Source organism: Tenrec ecaudatus, chromosome 14 (genome assembly GCF_050624435.1).
Source record: "Tenrec ecaudatus isolate mTenEca1 chromosome 14, mTenEca1.hap1, whole genome shotgun sequence".
NCBI lineage: Eukaryota > Metazoa > Chordata > Mammalia > Afrosoricida > Tenrecidae > Tenrec > Tenrec ecaudatus.
In genome coordinates this window covers 35,377,822-35,404,215 of record NC_134543.1, presented here as the reverse complement: position 1 = coordinate 35,404,215, position 26,394 = coordinate 35,377,822, and the positions used below count along the sequence as shown (strand labels likewise).

At 48.3% G+C, this 26,394-nt stretch overlaps 1 protein-coding gene across 3 annotated transcripts in view; it reads right to left on the bottom strand.

Moving 5' to 3' along the window:
- Positions 1-10,325: 10,325 nt before the first annotated feature.
- Positions 10,326-26,394, bottom strand: part of DCAF5 (DDB1 and CUL4 associated factor 5) — a 110,109-nt gene continuing 94,040 nt past the window's right edge. For all 3 annotated transcript variants that reach the window (XM_075532317.1, XM_075532316.1, XM_075532315.1), the window contains exons 8-9: positions 20,533-20,660; positions 10,326-14,038 (exon numbers count right to left, since the gene is read on the bottom strand). In XM_075532317.1, coding sequence (XP_075388432.1) covers positions 12,263-14,038; positions 20,533-20,660 — 1,904 coding nt within the window. In that variant the 3' untranslated portion in view covers positions 10,326-12,262. The remainder of the gene's footprint in view (positions 14,039-20,532; positions 20,661-26,394) is intronic.

The window sequence follows — 26,394 nt, the reverse complement described above, 5'->3', positions numbered from 1 at the left end:
CCCGCAGTGTCTTGATGGGCGTTACACAGATTATTGCTAGAAGAGCCATGTAAGTAAGTCACTGCATCACAAAGATTCTGTCTTGCTTGGATCCACAATCAATGCTCATGGAAGCAGCAATCAAGAGATCAAAGGCTGTGTTGCACCGGGTCAATATGCTGCACACGACCTCTTTAGAATATTAAAAAGCAAAGATGTTACTTGGAGAAATAAGGGGCGCCTGATCCAAGCCATGGGATTCTCCATGGCCTCATAGGTATGTGGAAGTTGGGCAGTGAATAAGGAGGACCCAAGAAGACTCGATGCCTTTGAATTGTGGTGCTGGAGAAGAATGCTAAAAGGACAAACCAATCTGTCTTGGATTAAGTGCTGCCCAAGTGCTTCTTAGAGGCAAGGATGGCAAGACTTTGTTTTACATACGTTGGACATGTTGTCAGGAGACTAGTCCCTGGAGAAGGACATCGTGTTCAGTGGAGGGACAGTGAAAAAGAGGGAGGCCCTCAAGGAGACAGGTTGACCCCGTGGCTGCAACCGTGGACTCAGGCATAGAAACAGTGGTTCAGATTGTGCAGGACCGAACAGTGTCGTGGCTAGTGTTGCCGAGTCAGAACTGACGACGTGACACCTAACAACGCTGTACCTCACCCAGCGGATTGCACAACACGGATGCCTTGAAGTAGGGGAAACTTCTGCTGCCAGGACAACCCTGTGTTCCAGGGCGTGCAAAGGCCGTTGATTCTGTAATGACCGCTTCTGGGTTTGCAACGAGGGAGGAGGTGGAAAACCTTCAGCAACTCCAGAGCACCAAGCAAAGCCAAGCCAAGGGGAAATTCATGTGACGGGCAGGTCGATTGACCTCCGGTAGACTGTGGCCTCTTGGAAAGGTTCAAGTCTCTGCAGAGAGAGGAACCGGTGACATTGCTTTGCTGGTGGAAGTTGCTAGGTTTGGGGCCTCCCGAAGCGTCCTCCTGCAGAGCTTCCTCTTGGTCCCCATAAGCCGCCCTACCCCCATTTGTAGGTCGGTGAACCCTTTATGTCCTTACTTGGCTTTGCTGAGTTTGACGTTCCCATCATAGGCGTCTCTTCAAGGGAAGGTCACATTAACAGCACGAAATGAGCAGAAACTAGACGGCCCTGTCGGTGTGAATCACTGTGAGGGGTCTGGTGGGCAGCTGGCAGGTGGCCACATGACCGTGACTGCCTGTGGCTCCCTGAACCTCCAGCTAGTTCTCCCCACCCCCGCCCCTCCCTCCCTGAAACTTCTGTGTTTAACATTTTAGTGCAATCGGGCTGCTTGACTATGGCAGAAATGTGCAAGACAGAGAGAATCCTGGTTTTGTTCAACGCCGGGTTTCAGGTCCAGAGTCATTTTCTTGTGAGGGGCTAGATGAGGAGAGGCTGTCTGTGGAGAAGTTACCAGGACCTCGGCTTGTCCCCACCACCTTGTTTAGTAGCAGCATTGTGGGCAGTGGGTCCAAGTCCAGTACAGGTGACCCGCTCAGAAAGGAGATGGTTCAAGGAACAGTACAGCAGATCTCATTAATCCAGGCAGGTTTCTGGCTGCTTTATGCATATTTTGTGAATAAAATTGCCTGGAAAACATCATTCCACATTTGCATGGGGAAAATCAAGTTTAGAGGAGTTAGGTGGCTTTGCTCATGTCATAAAGGGAGAAGAATCTTCTCCCGGCCTTGCTGGCTGACAGTGCCATCCTTTCCACCGCTCCATGCTGTCCTAGACCCCAATTTCCAACCGGCCAAGACCCTCATCCCAACTCACTTCCATTCGAAGGTGGGACTGAGCTCAAACTCAGGGCTTGAGGGCAGGAGGCTTGGCAACAGGATGGGACAGATTGTTAAGAATGAGTGTAGAGGAGGAACGAGCTTTGCGGATTCTGTTGGAGGGAGCAACAGCAGGAGCCAGGGGCCTACAATTGGACCAAAGGGGCCGAGAAGGTCAGAAGCTGCCTTTCACTCTCCCCTTTGGTCCTGCTGCCCTCACAGAATCGGGGCCACACGAAGATGACTGAAGAGCAGAGGCAGTTGGGAGCACCGGGCAGCAGGAGCCCTGCAAGACCCTTAAAGTGACTAACCATAGGCCCAGTAGCTGTGGGCTGGGCAGGTGGGGCTCTTTCCCTGCCCCTTACCTTATGACAAGTTGGGGCCCTGAGCTCAGCCGCTCACTGGGGAACAAGGGACACCTGGTGGGAGCTATGTTGAGCTCTGGCAACAAGGGGCTCCCCATGGGGGCAGGGTGGGAAGGAGGAGAACCACAGGTCACAGATGCCCCCCCCGCCCCACCCCCTCTTTCTGAGCTGCCAGCTCCACCTGATGGTGTCCCAGGAACATGGTGTACAGCTCTAGGAGGTCCCCGTCTTAGTGGCCTCAGATGAATGTCAACCCTCAGGCTTCAGCACTTTCCAGCCTGCAAGTATAAGTATAAGCAAGTATAAGCTTGCTATGGGGTGTCAAGACATGGTTTGAATAGCCGGCCTATTCCAGGGTCTAGATGTTGAAAGTGGAGACACTGTGCTAAGGGAAGTGGAGACATGCCGCTGTCTGGGAGCTGAGGAGGCCATGATCTGTCGTGAACTCGGGGCCTGGCCAAAGAGACCGCCTGCCCACCAAGGCTTTGTCCCTGGTCCCTAGTGCAGCAGGGCTGATGTGGTGGAGCCCTGGACCCATCACTGGTTGAGCTATTTCAAGAGCCATGCCCAAATAGAAGCCACTGAAATAAACTCCTTTGGCATTTAGGAAGAGCAGCTCTGGTGGCAGAGTGGTTATGCGTTGGTCTGTGATCTCGTGGGGAGAGACTGGACTTCCTATTCCCATACAGAATTAGAGTCTTGGGAACACACAGGGCAGTTCTACCCTGTCCTGTAGGGCCGCTATGAGTCGGCATTGACTTTATGGCAGTGGGTTTGGTTTGAGTGGTTTTTTTGGTTTGTTGGGTTTTTTTTGGCATAAAGGAGCTGATCTTCTTGAAGGCACAGCTCAGCTGTCAGGGGAAGCCAGCCCCTAACACATCATTACGGGTCTGGTAGGTGCAATTGTACAGCGATAATAAGTAAATATCATAGTAAAGTTATAGAGAGCATGAGAGATAGAAGTATTGAAATAAATGGAGTCAGTCATGATTCATGGTAGCATGCTCACCTCAGCCCCGCTTGGTGGTCCACGTGGAGGGAGAGATATTTAATGCTAGCCCAGGCTTTTATATTCTCTGGGGACGTGTAAGTCCCCTAATTACAGGTGAGGACATGCATCACAGGGAGGGGTTGTGCCATAGGTAATACAGTAATGAGAGGGGGGTCTAGGGACATACATGCAACAGTAAGAGGAGGGATTGGGGGTATACATGTGATAAGATGGGCGGATACCTTAACTTTGGATGTCACAGCGTCAGTTTGGCCTGTTCCCTAACACATCTGATAGAGATCATTATTGGTAGGGTGAGAACGCTTGGTTGCAGGCTTCAAGGAGGAATAGTTTATTGTCCCCAGTAGCAGGGAGTGAGGCCTGCCACATAGTCTGGTGACTAACTGCCCTCGGGGAGGATGTCTGTCAGCGGCTGACCTCTCCCCACACTCAGCGTCTTATGCCTGCTGTTGCAACAATTCCAGTCAGAACTCCAGAAATTGGGCTCTTTTTAAGGGAGACTCCAGAGCCATGCTGACCCTTCTTCCCCTCCTGTGGTGCCTCTCTCTCCTGACCTTGAGTGTACCAGCATCAGGATCAGTCTGGGTAACCCACTGCCCTTCTGAGTGGCATTCAAAGACCCCCTGGTCCTGGACCCTTCACTCGCAGGCACCAGAGAGCTCAGGGATGAAGGGTAAAAGCAGTGTCGGTGACTTCACATCAGAGGTGAGAGGGGAAGCCAGTGTGTTAAGTGCAGCCACTGACCCTGGGGTCACCTGGCCTCACAAGGGACCAGGCCAAGGACATCTGCACAAGGCCACCGAGAGGAGTTGCAGGATTGGGGCACTGGCCTCCACCAAGGACCAGCAGATCCTCGAGCCTGCCCTGGCTCCCACACTCAGTCAGGCCTGGAGCAGGACAGTCTCAGCTGGTGCCTCCTCCCCCAGGGGCTGAAGTTGGCCTGCTCCTGCTCCTGGAATTCCACCCCAGGCAGCTGCCTGAGGAACAAAGAGCTGGCATTTCCCCTGAGCAGGAATGTTTAAGCTGGGGCTGTGAAGATGAAAGGCTGTATGAGCTGTGAGAAAGGGAAAAGCTCTTACCAGGACCCCACAGCCAAGGAGAGACCAGTGATTGGAGCCAGTTTTCGTGGGCGGGCTACTGGGTGGATGCCACTGAAAAATGCCTTCTTCCATTCTTAAACCCTTTTCACACTTAAAACCAAAGGACTTCAACTGCTCCCAGTCCCCCAACCCCTTCACCCCCAGCTTTTCTTTCAGTCAGTCCACCTCTGCTCTGACAGGCCTCCAAGGATGTCTTTCCATCCCCCAGGGGCGGGCACATCAGGGCTGAGTCGCTGAGAGAGGCACAAAGAATGACTCCCATGAGTTTGAGTGTGGGGGCCTTGGTGCCCAGGCTGACTTTTCAGACAGTCCACACTAGATCAGTCCTACCCTCCTCACCTTGCCTCCATACACTCGCTCACCCACAGAGTCCATCGGAAGTCCCTGCAGGGTGTTTGGCTGCTAACAGAGTGGTCAGAATCTAAGTTCCCAAACTTATTTGGCCCACAGCCCTCTTTTCAGAAAAACACAACAAAAACTGCTCAGCACCCCCCCCCCCCCCCCGGCAATGAAAAGCAGTTTGGAGGCTAGCCCATAAGCCAGGATAAAGTGTGGGTATCTGCTTTTTGCAGGTCCTGCCTCTGGATGGTTGCAGGCCCCACCCCCTGCCCCACCCTCCAGTGTGTGGCATCTCAGCTTGGGACACACAGCGCCTCCTTAGAAGCAAGGTCTGGTGATCTGCTGCAAAGTGGACCATTGAAAATCCTATGGAATGCAGTTGTACACCCCCCCCCCCCATAGGGAATGGACTTAAGGTAGCGGGTTTGGGGTTCTGCCTATCAAGACCATTCTTCATCCCTGGCTCCTGTGCAGTTGTACTCAGCCCCAGCTGTGTGGGAGGAGGGAGGTCAAGGTATTGCTACCCACCCTCTGCTTCCAAACCAAAGGACCGCATCTAGGGGCCCATGTGCTGGGGGGCGGGGAGGTGGGGCAGAGGGGAAGAATACTGGCCTCAGAAGTCAGGCCCAGCCTCCGACCCACCATGGCCTCTCCACCTCTAAAATCAGGGTCGCAGTGGGTGACAGCAGGGTTCCTTCAGGGTGAGGATCTAGAGGTCTACCTAGATCTGGACCCCTGTGGGCCCTTCCAATCTCCCCTACGTAGCCTTGCTCTGGCTTCGCTGCCTGACATTTTCATCTGAAGAGCTTTCCCCCAAAATGTCACCTCCTCCCGGCAATTCAAACCCTTTCTGATTTCGCTGTCACTGCCTGCCCTGAGTGCCACATGCCTGCTCTTTGGACCTCTCGCCCCCACATGCCCACATCTGTCCCAAGGAGGTTGTGGGCCTGGACCCAGCTCTGAACCTTCCCCTCTTGGCCTATCAGAATTCTGCCTTCTGTTTAACTTGTCAGATTTACAAAATACCATGTGTATACACACACACACACACACACGCACGCACGTGCACACACCCCAAGCTGCATGGAAAACTCCGGCCAAACTTTTCTCTGGCGTGAACACAGAGAATTTCCATAGCTTGCCGCTTTAATTCTTCAGGGCCAGCCCACTGCTAGACCAGAGAATTTCAGCTCTGAAGGCCAGAAAGAAGTTTGCTGCCCCAGCTTTTGAGGTCTGGGCCCTCTCCAGCACCCCATCTTCAGACTGTAGTTTAAGAAACAAAATCTGCCACGCCTCCCCCAACCCCCTGCAGGCCTGTTGTCCTAAGTAAGGGATTGAGAGTCAGCCTCTGCCAACAGGCCTGGATTTTTTTCCTCAAGCTCCATCTCATAGATTTGTCTTCAGTCAGCTGGGCCCGCAAGTTGGAGGTGGATCTTGGCATCCAACAGGGCTTGAGACAGCGCCACTAGAACGGAGACAATTCGCTGGTGGTTTCAGATGAAGAGTGTCTAATGAAGGGCAAGTTCCTTTCCTGAAGGAAAACAGTTCTTTTCTGCATAAAGCTCGTCCAAAAAAGCCTCTGGTGTGGTGTGCACACGTTGATAGTAATATGCTGTAGATGGCAGTTAGTGCTTTCTGTGTATCCAGCACTGGTCTAAACTCGAAGCCTCTATGCAGACACATCTTTAGACAAAAGCTGTTGTCCAGTGTCGTCGGGCCCGTTTCAACAGATCATGACCTGTGACCAAAAGAACCACCTCTGCCCCACCCCGCCACCTCACGCTTGCCTTTCTTGGCAGCCGCTGCGTCAGTTCACCTCGAGGTTCTTCTAGACACCAGCAGGCTTCGCAAAGTTGATGGGAAAATTCCATTATCTTTTTTTTTCTTAAAACATACATCTTGTTTATTCAAAAAGAGATTTGGAAAATTCCATTACCTTTTCACTCCATTTTCCCACAAACCTTTCGCAGCCCCTTGTACACAGCTATAAAACGCAAGAACAGAGAGGAGTTGATGGCTGTGTGAGGGTGGTGGCGAAGACTATGGAATGACAGAAGAGCGAGCAAGCCTGGCTTGGAAGAAGTACAGCCAGAGTGGTCCTTAGGATTGCGGAGGGCAAGACTTGGTCTCATGTCCTCTGATAGGTCATGTCCTCTGGATGGGCTATCAGGAGGGACTGGTCACTGGAGGGCACCACATGGACTGGAGGGTCAGTGAAAAAGTCCTCACCAAGGACTGACACAGTGGCTGCAATGAGGGGTCAAATATAACAATTATCGTGAGGATGGCCAAGGGTCGGGAGAAGCCCTGGCTGGCACTGTTGGGTACACGCTGGACTGCTAATCTAGGTTGCTCATGCAAACCCACTAGCTGCTCGAGAGAGACAGATGAAGTCTACAGTTTTGGAAATCCCACATAGGGTCAGAATCAACTCGATAGCAGCTAACAGTACAGATCTATATATGTAGTTAAGTGACAAGAAAAATAGAGGGCCATGTCCACACATGTGTATGAGAATAAGTCAAAAAGTATTGCTATAGTAGTCACAGACACCTTTATTAAAAGTGTCAAGATGTGAAGTTATGCTGGTAAAAAACGTTGAAATACCACGGACTGCTAAAAGGACAAACACATGTGCGTTGGAAGCACAGCCAGTGCTCCTTCGAAGCAAGGATGGCAAGGTTTTGTCTCACATACTATGGACATGCTGTCAGGAAAGCACCAGGCCCTGACATGTCATGCTTGGTAAAGTGGAGGGGCAGTGAGAGGGAGGCCTTCACGGAGCCAGACTGCCAGTGGTAGCACAATGGGCTCGGGCTCATTGGAACAGCTGAGGATGGTGCAGAACTGGGCGGTGTGACGTTGTTGTGCACAGCGCTGCTGTGGGTTGAACTGACTCGATGGCACACAGCTCACAATTGTTGCTCCACATACCCTCCATTTAGGACCATACACTTCTGAAGACAATCCAGTTTTCACTCGCTATCCTACAGTTTCAGCTTCCTCGAGGGACTTCAAATTGTGTTCCTTCCAATGTTCTATGAGTTTTAGAGACAAAGGGAAGTCTGAAGGGGCAAGAACAGGGTTGATTTCTCAACAAGAATTTCAAAGAATGAGCAGGGACATTACTGTGATGGAAATAAAATTTCACAGCACAACTTTTCGGGCCTTTTCAATCTTCTTAAAAGCTCTTTGTTAATCATCCTGTGTCCTTGGAGAAAATCGATCAAGATGACCGAGACATGGTTTAGCACAACTCCATGCACTTACCAACTGAAATCCTAGTCACAGCACTTCTGGACTTACCCTAGGAGGCTGGAGCATCGTGATGACCAAGTGCTGCAGAGGCCCATCTGATGACAGGCTGGGTGCTAGCGCTATGGGTCCGAGCAGCTACAGAAATCATTTCTTCCACTGTAGTCATCCGGCTGCCCTCCTCCCTAAACGTCCACTCCCAGAGTCTCTAAAGATCTCGCTCAGGACCCTGGGTCTAGATAGCTTACGGTTTGTTGCCTTCCCTCAGCTTTGGTGGGTGAACAGGGAGAAACTTCTAAGCCAACATCCTCTTTCTGTTGGTTTACCCCAGCAGCTCTCGGCTCTGCACTCTATGAAAGCAGCCACATGCACGTCTAGGGAGTTTGAAAGCCCATCTACTGTTCCATTTCCCACGATGGTGGCTATCTTAGAGAGAAGCCCTGCAGGGCCCTTTGGTTCAGCTCGCCAACCCTGCTGAGTAATCAGGTACCCAACTCCTGCTTTTGCAGGCCGGGTGAGTGCTTCAGGAGCCCAGGGGCTGGTTGGGGGCTGTGTGTGCGCGCCCTGGTGGGTTCGCTGTCAGCAGTTCCAAATTACCAGCTGATCTGTACGATGAGGCTTCCTGCTCCCAGATTTACAGCCACAAAAACCCACCAGGGTCGCTGTGAGTCTGTCAACTAGATGGCAGTGAGTTATTTGGGGGTCCGTGCTTCTGGGTAGAGAAACCTCTAAACTGCCCAATTCAAAACTGTCTTCCTCACTCAATTTCAAGAAGCTCCTCGCCACCTCTGTACTTCCAAAAACTGTACTTAGGGTGGGGATGCTTCAGATTTCCCTTTCAAATGCGCGTCTCTTCGATCGCTTGTGGGAAGCATTTTTTTAAAAGAAATTCAAAATTATTTTCCAATGACTTGCGTTCCTGCTGCTCCATTCCAGTAGGAGTACTCAGGGCCTCCCCTCCTGGCACTCTCCTGGACACCCCACCTGAGACCCACACGGCCTGCCCGAAGACATCACCCTGCTCCGTGGGTCAAGCGGTGCCCTCTTCCACCGTGGCATTTCCACCTTGGCACCAGGCCTTGCTTCAGTCCCGTAAGGGAAGCACAGCCTCCCTGTGGAAGGAAGCCCGCTGACGAGAATCTCCATTGGCAAGAGTTTTGGTTCCCTGTAGGAGGCGGTTTTACAGGGTACACCTATGTTTTGCTTTTATTCTTTCACAGAAAAGAAAAAAAAAGTTTGCAGTGCGTGCTTGGGACATGCATTTAGGTGACGGGCAGGAAAACTGCTTGAGAGTTGAAAGCGCCAGGAAACCATTCCTTCAGGGCGGTGTGTAACATCACTTACCAGCATTGCTTCCTCGGATCCAACTCACACAAGTACCAGTCCCAGGACTTCACTATCCTTGGCCTCCCAAGCCTGCTGTGAAAGGAGCCTGGTGGATACCCCTCCTCGCCCACATGTTGCTGTCTCTTCGTGACCTTCGTCCCAAGGCAATGAGAATACATGGTAATGGGTGTGGAAGACCAGTCTTTCTTCTAGTTCCAACTAAGCTAAAATTGTCCTCTGGTTAAAAAATACTTCTCCTGCCCAGGGAATAGAACAGGCATGAATTTCAAAGAGGAGGAGGGTGGGTGGCTAAGCAGCAAATGGGCTTATTTGCATATATACAAGCATTAGCTAACCATTGCTGGGCAAGAGGCTGCAGGACGAAGGCAGGCCTCAGCAGAGGAAGACCCCTTGGTGTACACCCGTGATTCTCGGCTTATTAGGCCAAACCCAGTTGCCGTCTTCATTTGCCCAGGCCAACTTCCCATATATTTGTTGTCCAACTCAGGAATCCCCAAATCAGCTAGAAAAGCAAGTGAAAAGAAAAGTTGTACATATCTGGACCCAGAGACTTGACACTTGGTAATGAGACACAGAGAAAACTATCAAGTTTTCAATGTACCTCCACAGTTGGGGCTTTAATTTTGTAAGGATTTTGGAGAAGGTAAGGGGGCCCTGGAAGTGGTTTCTGCCAGGTCTCTGGGACCACCCAGACACGAGCTCTCTGGTGATAAGGGTGGGTGGCTAGGAAGACAGCGTTTTTCTGCCTGTTGCTGTGGGGAACTTCAGGGAGCCTTATCTCCTAGTAAGATGAACCCAAAATACTGGGAAGAGCCTCTCCCAAGGATGGAAGAACAACTTTGCTAAAAACAATCGCCCTTTGATTTTAAAGGTAACCAGAATCCACACTACCTCTTGTTACGATACCCAAATGAGCTGAAAGCTCTTAACCTGAAAGGTCCAAGTTTTGCTCTTTGGGAACTAAAAATGACTAGTTCTCAAGGGAACCAGAATCTATTCTTTTTCTTCAGAAAGATCTGTAGATTGTCTCAGGAGAATCCAGAAGAGGTTGCCCACCTACGGATTAGATGAAAAAGAACAATTGGGCATGCTGACTGGGAAGGGGAAGAGAAACACACACTGACTATATATATAGATATATTTTTTGTATATAAAGAATTAAAAAAATTCCAATTTAATAAATTTTGGAAAAGCAAATGTAAAATGACTTGGGCTTATAAAACCAGAATTTACAATTATCTGTGAAAGTCAAACACAAATCATAGAACCGTTTGATTACAAGTCCAAAGTAATTCTTGTGTTGGTTACAGAATCACTTTCACCCGCTCCCCCAATGATCACAGCTGTTTAATGGAAAGCTTCTTCTTCCAAGAGGGTATTTTCACACCCAAGTTGCATCACACACACCAGGCAAATCTTTCCTTGTGCAAAAAGCTTACCACCTTCTTTCGGGCTCAGATCAACAAATTTCCTTTTATAAATAGCCCTTTCCCCCTAATGCTTGCGTCCATCCAAATCGTCATCCTTCACAGACTTGCTGCAGGCCACCCCCTTCTAAAAGGAAGGCTGGGTGGACATAGGCCCATCAGGCACCACAAGGTCCTCCACTAAGCCAGTTCCAGCCAGACCACAGTTGTCTAGAGCCTTTGCATATAAGAAAATGGTTTTGTTCGTTCTCACTCCTCCTCCATTCTTGCCAAGTGTCCTGCCTTCTTGGGATATCTATGCTAACACAATAGCTGGTCACTTCTAGCTAGTTCTTCCTGTCTTGCTCAGCCCTTTCTTGATACCAGGACTGTAGCCTTTCCCTCTCCAATCATCTGGCTCAGTGTGACCATCTCCTCTGGGAGCCCTGGCTTAAATTAGCAACTCCTTTCCCACACCGGACCTCCCCACAGACCTACTCAGAAACTGAGACTCCCAGGTGCCTACTGCTTTGCAAGGTCTTGTCACACCACCACAGCCTTTAACAACTTCAAGGCAGAGGGAAGATGCCAGGCTTGCCAATTCTGACCAATGGTTTTTAAGATGAATTAAATGAACCTAGTACCACTCTTCACTACTCTTCTTCAACACACCTGTTAAGAATTCACCTTAGGAGTTCAATACAAACTATTTAGACCTTCTCTTTTCTTTTAATCTGCCTAGATCCATAACATGGGGCCAAGGAAGCACCTGCGGCCTTTGCTGTGGCTTTAGGAGCCAGAACTTAGCTGGTTAGTGTGGTACCCACTGCTAGTTCTTCGTGGCCTCCATAGAGTATGTTATGTTAAGCATTAGTCACTCCACAAATGGTGAGAGGGGTCAGAGACCCCTTCTCTGTGAACTTGATTGTAAGTGCTAACCTCGCACTAGCAATAACGCACCACATCCTTAAGCACAAGGGCACGTCACAAAGTATGGGAAAATGGAATTACTGAAATTTTCCCATGGACTTTTTTGAAGCACCCTCATACATCCACACTAAATGCTCAAAGCAATACTACGTTGAACATGGAAGGGTTCTTTAAGAACTGGATGGCCAAAAACCTGTTTCCATTCTCCTGTTTTTCCAGCATAAATCCACAATTGAGTGACACTCCTCATTAAGACCAGAACATTGATAGCCCTGGGAGGTAGCAGGTGAGATGGCACAAAGTACACATCCATATCGATCCACTCAGATGGAAAACTTAAAGAAAAGTCAGCTGGGCAAAGTGCGGAATGCGCACGTGCCAGTGGGAGCGCACGCGCGCAGGCACACACACACACACACACACACACGAAGTCAAACGTCTCAACAAGGATTTACTTGAACAGAACCTTGCACAGATACACTATGCTTACGTCTCACTAGATTGTTTCCCCCTTTCTTAATACAGTACAAGCCAACGGCCAACTAAACATTCAAGCCCGTGGTTAAACAGAAGGGAGCAATTTCAGACACAAGAGTTCAGACCCTGGTTTTCATGTGCCTTTAATATTCCACCCCTCTCCCTTTCCTCTGTGTTCACTAAACCGGATTTTTTTTTTTCCCTCTGTAGCTATTTTTTTATAGCCTTCCTCCTTTCCACTTTGTATTGATCATGTCTTTAATTTCTTCTCTGAGGAAGAATTCTCTGGATCTCCATCTTCCAATTCTACTCGGTGCCTTTTAAGGCCACTGTGGCCATGGGCACCTCTATTGCTGCTGTCTGTAGCTGAGGGGTCAGCATGGTCTTCTCTCATTCCAGCACTGGGGGTCTCACAGGCTACCTCAGACCCACAACAATCTCTGTGTAGGAGTGTCCCTGACAGGGACAAGTTGTCACGGCCAGGGTCAGAATGCCCTGCAGAAGAATAGGCCACCACCTCCAGCTCCCCAAGGTTCTGCCCATTGTTGTGGGGGTGGGGAGGCCGGGGGTGTAAATGTCCATTGTTGTGGTTGGCACAGACGGTTTCGAGGGTCCTCTCCTCATTGTCATCGGATTGGGTCCTGGGGCAGTTACCAGACCCACTGCTGGGAGTGGAGCCAGATGCCTTAGGGAGAGGAGGAGAGGACGGCTCCTCAGCTCGGCTGCTCATGGCCTTACTGAAAGCTTTTCCATTGAGTGTCTTGGTTTCAAAAGGGTGTTCCACAGAGCCATTATTGTTAATGTCCTGAGAGGTCCCCTCTGGCACCTCTGCCCAACCATGGCCGCTCTGCTCAGGGCCTGGGCCATTGCTGGGGTTTCTAGAAGATGTCCCTTCTTTCAAAGCGTCCTTGTTGTGGCCTTCGGGGGGCAGGTCTTGATTTCTCTGGGCCGTGGCTGGGCTCAGGCAGACCTCCGTACTGGAAGAAGGGGTTGGGCTGTCCTTGTGGCTGGTTCCTGCTCTCCCGTCATCTGCGTCCCCCACCACCTGGGAGGTCTCTCCATCTTTGTTACTTGAGTAGGAGATATAGGAGTAGCGCAGCCACTTGTAAGCTTTATAAATCTTTCGCTCAACTGATTCTATGTCAGAGGTTGGTGAGGCCCGGCTTGGCTGGATCTCCAAAGTGGAGGTGCTGCGCTCAGGGGAAGAGGCCGGGGAGGAGGACAGGTCGTCTACTTTGATCTGGGGGTAATCGTAGTTGTCCTCTCCAATGAAGGTGCTGGCGGGCTTGGCTGGGGCACTGGGCTTCTCTTCTCGGGTTATTTTCTGCCGGCGCCGCATGGCATTTCGCTGGCGGGTGGAGGCTCGACGTTCATTGAGCTCCTCCTCGTCCTCAGAGCTGCTGGAGCTGCTGGAGCTGCTGGACTCATCTTCAGGGCTGGGTGACCTCGGCCGAGGAAAGAGATCCGTGTCTAGTTCAACCTCACAGGGGTTCTCTTCGGAGTCTGACTCGTTGGACAGGGCCAGGAGGCGCTTGTCCTGGTAGCGTTTCAGAGCATACAAGCGCTGCTGGCGAGAGGCAGCATCCTCGCATGTAGGTGGCGGTGGAGGAGTTGAGGCCACCACACTTGTGGTGGTGAGCCGCAGGGGTCCCAGTTGGAAGGCATTGTCGGCAGACTCATCCACTGTAGGGGGTGGGGAGTTGGGCAGTGAAGCCGAAGACTCTGAGTCTGTGTAGCCTGAGCGCTCGCTGACCCCAGCATGCAGCTGGAGGATAGTGCTCTCACTGAGGTCACTGTCTGAGTCGGAGCTCCAGCCCTCAATCTCTCGGCGGACCAGAGAGTCAAAGAAAGCCATCATGCGGGGGTCCTCCTGCACCGACTGGTTGGCATAGTCATGAGACAGGCCACTCCCGCTGTTGAGCACGAGGCTGATGTATTCCTCGTGGGTGTAGAGGCAGCGAGAATCATCCTCAATCCGACCATCGAGGTCTCCCGTACATCCTGGCTGTTTGTAGGGGCTCCAGATCTACACAGATGAACAAAAGCAAGAGCAAACAGGAGCTGATGAGAAAGTCTTACAAAACCGGGATGACGAAGAACACGAAGGCAGGGCTCGTTCCCAGACCCTCCCTGACATCTGACTAGGATTTGCTAACCAGCTGTGGACACATTCAAAGCGGTGTGCCCCATCTTTGACTGGGGCACCGCTGTTTCTGCCAAGCAAGAATTTTAGTCGCTATGCAAGGTGCATGCTGCCCTTGTTTCCTAAGTGGGAGATTAAGTCTGTAGCAGAGCACTGACTGGACATTTTCCCATTCTGGTTTAGCCTTCTGGTACACCCATGCTTTACAAACTTGGGTCTGATGTGGTTTCATTTCATTAGCCATGACTGAACCTGGAAGAACAGATTCAAAGCCCTGCTTTAAAGAATCCATCCCTCAAGAGAGAGTCTGGCTTAGGTAGACCGCACACCAAGTGAGGCTTCTGGAGTAAGATGTGGAGAGAGCCATGGTCCATAGCATACTCATCTCTAGGTCCAGAGCAATCGCACAGCACATCCCTGCCAATCTCACTTTCCCCTTCAGTGTCCTCTGTTTGTGGCTCAGAAGCTCCCATACTCCCCTCATGATCTCTCAGATTTCAGATGACTTGAGGATTGGTCAATGTGTTCAAAACTGCCAGAAGATTGAAGTTGCGCTCAGAAAGGTGCCGCTTTCCAAATGAACAGAGCCAGCAGTCAGTCTTCTGCGACAGTTAATATTTTCAGCATATAACTCCACTTCTCCCCGACTGCGACATTTCTATTTTTAACTAATGGGAGTTGCTCACTAGCGCTTGATAAGAATAGCTAACTGCCCGCATTGCAGTCCCCGCCTGGATGTGCAGGCATCAGTTACCCAGGAAACTGGGTTCTCTGAACTAAGACGCTGCTAGCTTGCTCCTCGCCTCTTCAGTTGGCTGCAGTTGAAAAGGTAGACCATCCTCCCCCAAGAAGAGGGGACTGTAGCCCTTATCTCTTACCAGCCCTACACCCCTTGGTCGGGAACACGAATTTACAGTCAAAAAGTGGCAAAACCAGGATTCAGACCCAGGTTGTCAGAATGCAAGGCCCCGACTTTGAACTGCATGTGCCACTCGTGGCAAAGATCTCTCTTCTTCCTCTTCCAGGGTAACCTCACAGTAGGTAATATCTGAGGCCGACTAAGGTCTTTCAGATTCTAGCATGGGTCTTCCACCTAGCTAGGCCAAACTCACCATTTAAAACGATATAGTTACGACTGCCTAACACAGTAAACTTTCCTCTATGGCAGCATTTTGTTCACACAAGGAGGATACCAGAAAAATACAAGTTGAATAAGTTATGAAAAAATAAAGTGCAAAGTAATTAAGCTGTCACTGCAAATGAGAACGATTAGCTCCACTTGACTGCCAGGCTGGTCCTCAAGAGCAGCGAGGGAAAGCTCAGTTACATCAGCCTGTAGCCATGGAAACTCAGATGAAAATCCAAGTGACTTTCTTGCCTGACAGGCTGGTGTCTATCTTTAGATAGTACCCATCCCAGATAACAGTGGCCCCTCATTCCTCATCTTCCATCAGGGCAATGGTTTGACTTCACCAAAACTATCTATGGGGAAATTTCCCTCCTTGTAAGAATTAGCTCCCCAGACCCAACTCTGCTTTCTGTGGCAATTTCTGGAAAGGTAGAGCCAGCTCAAGAAGGGCTGAAGAAACCTTGTAGATTAGTTTCACATCACCAACTCCACTCAGATGAACGCTTCCTTTCCCCCCAGTCCACAATTCCCCAGGCCCTTTAGTTTCATAATCTCACCCAGAGGACTTTACAGGCATGTAACTCAAAATCTTAGATGTGCACAGAACCAAGTGAAGTGTGTTATTACAATGTGGACTTCTCCAAGCTCCCTTCCCCACCCCTCTTAAAAAGTTCTGATTAGATCAATTGGTTTAGGACTCTGTATTTTTAACAAGTTCCCAAGGCCTGGGTCTGTGGGTGAAACAACTTTGCAGAAGCATTAGGAGATAAAAAACCCATTGCCTTCATCAGCTCTGACTCACTGCGGCCTTAGAGGCATGAGAATAGAATCTCCCTGGAGGGTTTCCCAGTCGGTTATCTTTACCTGAGCAGAGTCCCATCTTGGAGTGGCTGGTGAGTTTCATGATCTTTCAGTTAGCAGCCAGTGCTTAATCACCGCTCTACCAGAGTTCTTGTGGGATATACCCAAACCAAACCAAACCAAACCCACCACCAACACATAGGGTGACCCTACAGGTTTTTGAGACTGTAACTCCTTATGGGGGTAGAAAACCATTGTGGGAAACAGTTATCATAAAATAAATAGTGGGAAAGAAAAGATTTGTCTGAAAACACTCTCAAATTCTTCCCAAGACTTGATGCTTGAGAGCTATTTAGTCCTCATAATAGGTAGATATAGATGAGAGGACCTTCTTAACCCACAGCCTTCTCAAAGAAATGGTTCCTAGCACCAGGAATAGAGAGTTTGGAGGCTTAGAAAGGAAGCCAAGGAGCCCAAAAGGACACAACCTACAAAATGCTTTCTGGGTCTTATTCTTAATTCTGGACCAATTCTTTTACCCCCCCCTCCCCTCAGTTTAAAAATGGCAAAACATTACTAACCATGCTTTCTAATATAAAGAGAAATCTATTTATATTTCATAGAAACTGAGAATTTTTACACAGAAATACAAACTAATACAAAGATGCTGGCCCATTACTTTAGTAAACCAGTTTCGAGGTTCTCATAATCTATTACTACCCAGCCACCTATGTTTCCACTTTAGAAATGAAAATCATAACACTGAAGTTCAACTTTTATTTGGGCCGTGGAATGTATTAAGCTGAGGTAGACGGTTCATTCCTGAAGCATGAAGTAATGGAAAAAACCAGATTGGGAGGCAGGAGACTTGATTGCTATGTTCCGCTCAGCTCCTAGCTTGCTGGTGACATTGGGTAAAGCACAGCTCCCTCATCTGAAAAGTGAATTACATGGTCTCATCTAATCCCAATACTCAGAACGAAACAAAACCTCCACCCCAGAAAACCAATTTTCTATCCTCACGGAACTTGGAGTTGAGAGAAGTAAGAGCCCCCAGCCCCAGTGCCACCATTTCACATAGCCCCGGGGAAACCACTGCATCTTTGAAAGCCTGTGTCTCAACTACAGAGATAAGAATGGTGAGATGAAACAACTGTACCAAAGTCCCAGTGTGTTTTGTCCCTCTTGCTCTCATGTTTGGCAGCAGAGTACTATAAGCAAAAAAAGTTAGACCCCTCATCATCAGAGAGACTTTTGCATGTCAGAAGTATTGCCCAATCCCACTATGATGGTCTTCATCCTTAAAATACCAATTTCAAACATTTGTAAAATTGTTTTCCCAACCCCCCAGAATCAGTAACTCTGAAGTGAGACAATGGGAAAACAATTCTCTGTTCCATCTTAAACGTGGCTGGGTAGATCTCCTGAGGACCTAGTTCTCAAGGAAGGATAAGCAACTCTGTCTCCAAGTCCAGATAAAGGTGCGCTCTAGAGGCCACTTAGGAGCTCTGGCAGCACAGTGGTTAAAGCATCCGGCTGCTAACCAAAAGGCTGGTGGTTCGAACTGCCATGTAGGGTTGCCATGGGCTGGAGTCACTGACAGCAGTGGGTTGAGGAAAAGGACATGTAATTCAATTCTTATTCAAACATCATTCACAGAAAGCAAGGATGCAACACAGGTGTTCTGATCTATATTGAGCGACCATTATGCAGCTTAAACATTTGTCCTTCTAGTGAAAAAAAATGACACAGATGTAAGTCTTAAATCTCTCCCCAGGGGCACTGCACATTCTCTATCCTGGCTTCCAAGACTCTCATGGGCCTGTCTCCAGCCTACCTTCCCAGCCTCTTCTCCAAGGATACTCCTCCACATGCTCTTCCCATAATCCTTTTCTATTTCTAAAAAATGTTTTTTACTGTGAGTTAGGTGAAGCTTTACGGGGCAAGGCAACAGGTTTACAGTCAACAAAACCACACCTGTTTTGTTTTAGCTCAGACTGCTGGGACCCCCTCAATGTAACCTCACTCCGCCTTTCCTTGGTTCTGTGCCCATGTCTTTCCCAGCCCTTCTGAACGTGCCTTCCCTCCTCACCTTGCACAGCTGCTTGTTCTATGGTGCGCCTCCCTCACTAGTGTGCTTGTGCCCCTCATGGAACCACATGGGGCTTATGTTTGAGCAACAGGTCTGCGTTCAGTTCCAGAGAGGTGATGATGGAGGATCACAGGCTTGGAGCACTGGGATCATCTCTGAATGGGTCCTATACTTTCCTGCTTTTGAGCATGTGTTCATAAGCCAATGTCTGACGTAAGTGGTCAATAAATATTTACTGATCCAATGAACTATCCATTCTTTCTTATTAGAATGTCCTTCCTTTGAGTATTCCTCAAAGTCTCCCCATCACTGACAGAGATCACTCCACATGGGAACCAATCTCCTGAGCATTTCACTTCTATCTCTCGTGTACCTTCTTTAATATCTTTCTTTTCTCCTCCAGAACGCGTAGCTGCTAGGAGTGCTTTGGTTACCTTTATCTTGTGTTCTACTCAGGGCCTAGCACAAACAGGACACTGAGGTCTATCACAAATATGTGGATAAATGAATATTGGTCTTTGAGGGGAAAAAAAAATCAGAATTTTAACCTATCTTAACCTTTCTCACCTGAGTTAACTACAAATGAACCCCTTCTTCTGGTAAATGTGGCCTGTCCGAGGGAAAGAAGGCAGGCCTGAGTCAGTCCCCTTCTCTGGGCTAGAAAGAAGCGCTGGCAAAGGGCAAAGACAACAATGTTGGAGTGAAATGGGGCAAGGAAGCGGGTATCTGGCTGGACTAGGACAAGGTGAGAGGTGACTTTGTGAGCAATTGAGCGCCTCAGAAGTAACAAGTACAAAAGTGACCCTTATTAAAATAGTCAGAAACTGTCAGGCATAGGTAATTCACATGGCATCATCGGCACCAAGTGAATGTTAGCCTCTTCACCTTACAGATGGGACAGAGCCCCAGAATGCTCTGGCCTTTCTGGGCAATTTGAATGCAGACAAGGAGTCATGCCAACAGACGGAACCAGGATTTCACTTGGCTCATCCTTCCCCTCCCTACACTCTTTCCTGCGCTGCTTTCCATGTCAGACGGCACTTGTGAGCAAAGCTGAGAAATCCAGGACCTCTGTGTTTCTTCTCACTAGTTACATGGATGTCTTAAGGGTTCGGCCAGCTAATTGTGCCTCCTGGTGGAACAGGGTCCTGATACATGGCGATCTTTGAGCAGTGAGTTACCTAATTCAGTCTGGATAACCTCACAGAGAAAAAAAAAATTTTTTTTTTTCCTCCGTTCTCTTCTGAGAAACTGGCTAGTTTCCAATCTATGACCTTCAGGGTAAGGACTTTGGTTGGCTACAAAGTAATCTGGAAAACTTAGCACAGAAGCACCCCAGAGTGCACAGCCAAATGGGAACCTCTCTGCAAAAGGAAATGACCTGAGAGCTCAGAAGAAGAATGATGTCAACAGTCTTAGGAGACACATTCCAGTGACAGAAAAAGGAGAGAGCAATGCAAGGGACAGAGCCCTTTCAACAACTGCTCATGTGAAGAACTACTGAGATTCTCAAACTAGTATCAGGGGGCAACGGGTGGGCCACTCTATGGTGAGTGTGGCAGTATACTGGGAAGAACGAAGCACAGGCTTCTGTCTGGCTCTGCCATGAAGGAGCAGTACCACTCTGAATGATGATGAAAAAGTCTGTCTAAATGATCTAGAAGCCCCATCTGGATCCCTGTGAGCACATGTGTGTGAGACCACAGAAATCAGCTTGGATCCTCAGGACCAATAAAGCCTAAATAAAATTGGACTAAAGGCAAATAAAAGATTGACCCACACGCCAATATACCATCTCTGACAGCTGCCTCCTGTCATCAAATACAACTCGCCTTGAACCCGCCTTCATTTCTTCTATCAATGTGCAAAGAGAGCCATGGTTACTAGCAACTGGCATGAGTATGATGGGCAGTCAGCCATCCTTTGATGGACATGGTGCACCCATGGCTCTGGGACTGAGTTACATCTGTGCCCTATCAGGACAGCAATGAACGCAGACCTGAAACATTGAGAAACTGAGAGCACCGCGGCTCTGTGGCCTTCATGACGTGTGGAAGGCAGCAGCCGGTAGACCAAAGGCCATCAGAATCGCCTTATCAGGAAAGCTAGTGTGTGTCTAGAAGAAGACACTGTTTTTCAAAGCCTCCTCACATATGTATTTTTAATAGTCCTGAACGGACTTTTAACAGTCCTGAACGGGTTTTATCCCATTCTCTTTACTAACAATTGACCTTTGTTCTGCAATATGTCACGGGGAATTTCAACAGACGGTCAGTGTGTCTAGCTAGCTATGCAGCCTAACGATGAGTTGTACAACTGTCTGTAAAAGGATGAGGGGTTAAGGCGGCAGCTCACCTTGATAATCTTTTCTACCCCAGAGGAGCAGATCATGTAGGTGTGGGGATTAAAGCGGACCTGGTTCACAATAGACCGATGGCCTTTCAGCACCATGAATGCTCCGTTGACCACTCTGCCAGTGCCACCTGGGGAGATAAAAGGAAACAAAACCAAGTAATCAAATGGATGAAGGTAAACAGCTCTAAACAGGAGTGGAGATTTTGTAATTACCTACACTACCAGCAGAAAATTTCAACTGACAAACGAAGTTGCCATGGGAAGAGTGGAGATGAAGCCCCATCTCCATATGTGCTCTCACCAAGAGTCTGCATTTAGCCTTTACGCATTGCCTGCACCACCCACTACAATTCTACTGTCAACGAAGCCAGGGCCACGTGTCTCAGGTTTTGATCCCCAAGATAGAAACTAAACTAACTGTTAACCTTCCCAAAAACCTGGTTATGAGCAAAGTAAGACTGCACCGCTTGGGAACTATTAGGCGGCTGGGTAAGGAATCTGTAGATCATGTTTGTCAGGCAGCTGAGTGAGGGTTCTGTAGATCAGGAAACATGTAAATAGCTACCTAAATGCACAGACAGCATCTCTGCTACGCTTGCCCTCATTTTTTAAGACAGGGAGCGCAACAACTGAACAAAACCAAAACCAAAAACAAAACCTATCCAAAACTAATGGGGAAAATTCATGGAGAAAACCACTTCCTCCCCAGTCCTGGGGGGAGTGAGAACTAAAGGCCAAAGCAAAGAGATCCGGTTAACTTTCACACTAAGTAGCTCCCAAAAATTCAGGAACTGAATTGGGGAGTGGGCCTTACCATGACCATGTGTGACTTTACAGTTCAGATGACAATGAGAGACAGCTGGCTTTTCTTCCTCAGGAACTGAGAGAAGTATGACATCGGGAACTTACAGAGGAAAAGGATGTCATCATTTACGAATCAGGAGTAATCGCTTACTTTTATTTTGGGGCGTGTGTGTGAAAATTTACTGAGCGAATTGGTTTCCATTCACCCTTCTTTCCTATCCCTTCCTGCCTTCGGATCCTTATTCCTGGCCAAATGCTGCCTTTGACTTGATATGGTTGGTTGTTCTAAGGAATGCCTACCTCCCCGGTGTTGCTGTCACCTTATAGGTCACTCTAGTTGGTTGGAAGCAAAGCCACAGGGTAGTAGAAGGGGTTAAAGGGGGACTAAGTGTCATGGTGGTGGGGATTCCACCAGTCTCTATCAGACCGTAAACCTGGCCTGCTCTATGATTTTGGTCCCTGTCCCACACTTTCCTATCTCCCTCTCTAGGATTTCATACTGTGATCCGTTTCAGAGCGGCTAGCCGATAGTAACTAGAACCTCGTCATCTTGGAAGGTTCACCTGTACTGGTAAGAAAATCACACCCACGTAGAGCATGTGCAGCCCTCGCCACATTCTGAACTACACAAAACAGTCGATATGACTTTGTCTCAGTGCATCAGTGGTTAGGTGCCATTGAGTCAGTTCTTACCCAAAAGGGAACCTATATCCAACAGAATGAAACACCGCTTGGTCCTGCACAGTCCTGACAATTGTTCTAATGTTTGAGCCCATAACTGCAGCCACTGTGTCCATTCATCTTGTCCAGGAGCTTCCTCTTTTTTGCTGTCCCTTTACTTTACCAAACATAATGTCCCTTTCTCCAGAGACTGGTTTCTCCTGCTAACATATCAGGTACGTGAGACAAAAGTTTTACCATCCCTGCTTCTCAAGAGTACTCTGGCTGTACTTCTTCCACGATAGAGCTGATGGTTCTTTTGGAGGTCCATGGTTCGTTCTTTCTTTCTTTTTAAAATCGTTTTATTAGGGGCTTATACAACTTTTATCACAACCCATACATACATCAATTGAGTAAAGCACATTTGTACATTCATTGCCCTCCTCATTCTCAAAACATTTGCTCTCCACCTAAGCCCCTGGCATCAGTTCCTCACTTTTCTCCTCCCCCCTTCCTCATGAACCCTTGATACTTTATAAATTATTATCGTCATATCTTGCACTGTCCAACATCTCCCTTCACCCACTTTTCTGTTGTCCATCCCCCAGGGAGGAGGTTACAAGTAGATCCTTGTAATTGGTTCCCCCTTTCCAACCCACCCTCCCAGTATCACCACTCACACCACTGGTCATGAAGGGATCATCTGCCCTGGATTCCCTGTTTCCAGTTCCTATTTGTACCAGTGTACATCCTCTGGTCTAGCCAGATTTGTAAGGTAGAATTGGGATCATGATAGTGGGGGGCGGGGGGAGGAATCATTTAGGAACTAGAGAAAAGTTGTATGCTACATCATTGCTACATTGCACCCTGACTGGCTGTCTCCTCCCCGAGATCCTTATGTAAGGGGATGTCCAGTGGCCTACAAATGGGCTTTGGGTCTCCACTCCGCACTCCCCCACTCATTCACAATGATATGTGATTTTTTTTGTTCTGATGATGCCCGATACCTGATCCCTTTGACACCTCGTGATCACACAGGCTGGTGTGTTTCATCCATGTGGGCTTTTTTTGCTTCTGAGCTAGATGACACTTGTTTACCTTCAAGCCTTTAAGACCCCAGATGCTATCTTTTGATAGCTGGGCACCATCAGCTTTCTTCACCACATTTACTTATTCACCCACTTTGCCTTCAGCAATTGTGCCGGGAAGGTGAGCATCATAGAATGCCAGTTTAATAGAACAAGGGAGTACTTGAGTGGAGGACCAATGTCCATCTGCTACCTTAGTACTAAACCTTTAAGTATATGCACATAGATTTATTTCCCCATCATCATATATCCATACTGTATATATTCAAATATAAGCCGACCCGAGTATTAGCCGAGGTACCTAATTATTACCTGGGAAACCAGAAAAACTGATTGACTCTGAGTATAAGCCTAGGGTGGGAAATGCAGGATGTGAATTAACACAGAGACCAGAGGGGAGAGACGGAGCGCAGCCACAGACTGCGTACATCCTTACCAGTTCAGCTGCCGACATAAGTGAATCACTACGGGTGCTGCTGTGAATTGGAGCCGTCCACGTTATAGGACGGCTCTGATTGGTTAGATGTGAGTAAACAAACATTCAAAGCCCTGCAGTGCCAGCGGGGCTTTGAATGAACAGTAGAGGAATGGCAATCACCCACGAGATGTTACACCTCACTGGAGTACCACTGACCTGTGTATAAGCCGAACCCCAGTTTTGTTTTGGTTTTTTTTGTGTTTCAGATACTTTTTATTTCTTCAAATTTGTTTATTTATTAGGAGTGACTGAAATTAAAAATAGAATTGAGTCCCATCATCATCATGATCATCATGGAAATGGCTTTAAGAGAAAACTGGTCAGATGAATATTATTGCTTCCCATTTTCAACCAGTAGGTAGTTGCCATTGATCTAGACTGCCAACCGTCTGCCAAGAATGCTTGAGATATGTTATATAATACAACATGCCCATTCATGGGGGAAACCCACTAGGAAATAACTTATGTGTACTTCTTGATTTCATCGTACAAGACCAGCACAAAGGCACCACCCACGCCTCTGAGCACATTGGACCAGGCGCCCTTGAAGAACGCTTTGCTCCCTTCATCCCGAGCGATCTTCCTCCAGCAGTCCAGCGTGCCGGTGTACATGATATCAGTTCCTTTGCGTCCCGACTGCATCCTCATTCGGCGACGAACGGTGTCCAACGGGTAGGAAGTCAACCCAGCCACGGCTGTGACGGACTGTGCAGTCATCCAGCTGACGAAGATGTGGGTGTTCTTGGGATCCGGAAGCATTCCCTTTGCGGTGTCATAGATGCCGGAGTAGGCAGCCCGGTAGATGATAATTCCCTGCACAGACACGGTGAAGCCCTGGTACAGGCCCCTAATCGCATCAGACTTGGTGATTTTATCCAAGCAGTCAACGAGGCCTTTGAACTCCCATTCGGCGCCGGCTTTGCCCACATCAGCTGCTAGACAGGTATGCGAACCCCAGTTTTTCAGCATTTTTTGTGCTGAAAAACTTGGCTTATACACGAGTATATACAGTAAGTATATTTACATATGTACATGCCTTTATTTAGACCTCTATAAATGCCCTTTGCCTCCTAGCTCTTTCCTTTGACTTTTCTCTTGTCCACTATCATGCTCAGTCTTCATTTGGGTTTCAGTAATTCCTCTTGGTTACATTACCCTTCATTACGCCCTACCAGGCCTCCTACACCCTCCTCACAACCGATTTGGATCACTTGTGGTTCCCTTGTCCCTGGGTTAGTCCCACTTCCTTTCTCCCCACCTCCCTCTCTCCCATGTCCCCCCTGGAACTGTCGGTCCCGTTGTTTTCTCCTCCAGATTGTTCATCCAGCCTATCTTGGTCCATGGTACTTTCAGTGTTCTTCTCTAGCACCAGGATTCAAATGCATCAATTCTTCTTTGGTCTTCCTTATTTAATGCCCAATTTTCACATGCACATCAGGCAACTGAAAGTATCACAGCTTGGGTCAGGTGCATCTTAGTCCTTAAAGTAATACCACTACACATAGTTTAATCAACGAGTGTCTTCTCAGTCCCTACCAAGAACATAGGTGTTATCAGGCAGTCTCTATTCCGTATGCCATCATTTGACTCTCAATCCACCTTCTTCCAATACTCCTTCCAGGGTTTCTCATCATTGCAAACACTGCAGGTAAACTGTCTAGAATAATATATCTTCCCTGGAAATAATCTGCTGGTTCTGGAGAAGGTGTTTTCTGCTTTCCCTCTTAACACAGGTCCTCTTTGGCCGCTTTCTCTTATTGTCACAGACAATCTTGTTTATGACAGCAAGAACTTTCAGACTGTAATGTCATGCATTTGACTGTAACAGGCAGTTTGCTATATACCTTGGTGGGTGACAAAACGTACTTTGCTCAAAAGTTCCCCCATATTTGATATATTATTTGAATGATCTAAGGCAGATAATAGATTGAAAGTGACACACATATCATCAAGTCATAACGGATAAGAGTGACAAGGACTGAAGAATGGTTTACTTTGATAGGGGAGAAAAAGACCAAGAAAGGTTAAATAAAGAGGTATCAAAGGCTGCCAGTCAGAAGTGTCGGGCAAGCTAAGAACATTGGGTTCCTCAGGAAGGGGGCAGGGGAAGCAGGTGACCAAGGCTTAGTCGAAGCATATAGATTTGAGAAATCTAAAACAGTTGTCTCAATACAGGCATTGCCCCCATCCACTCGGGGAGAGTGCCTTTGCCTGTGTTTCTCCTCTGGACAGGGTTGCCATGCACAGGTCTGTGACTTTTGCTTTTCCAACATTCTACTCCTCTTCCCGCCCCCCCCACACCCGAACCCAGTTAACATGACTAGCAAGGACATTTTGGGTTAAACCTAGTACCAATCTAGTTCATGCCTCTCCCCTCCAGGAAAAGGAATTTAAATGGCTCAGAATGTAAATGATTTTCTGTGAATTCATAGATAGGCTGTGGCAGAATTGGGATTTAAACAAGTTTGACTTCAATGCCTGTGGCACAGCTTAGTATGGCTCTTCCTAGCTAGTCTTTAACTGCCACCAGATGATAGGAACACGCAGATAAGGTGCATGGAACTCTAATGTGGGGATAGGTGAGCCTTGTTATCCCACCAGCTATAAGTGAACCACCTCAAAAGTAGGGATCGGGGAATTCATGACCACAAAGGAAGCAGAACCAAGAACAGAGCGCATCCACTGGATCCTGAGATCTTATATGAAGGAGAGGTGGATTTCCTGGCCCATAGGCTGAGCTGAGTGCCTTCTGACAAGAGGCTAGATTGCAGCCTGGGTGCCCTTTGGGCATTTATCAGCACTAAAAGAACTTGGTTAACATTTACCTGAGCA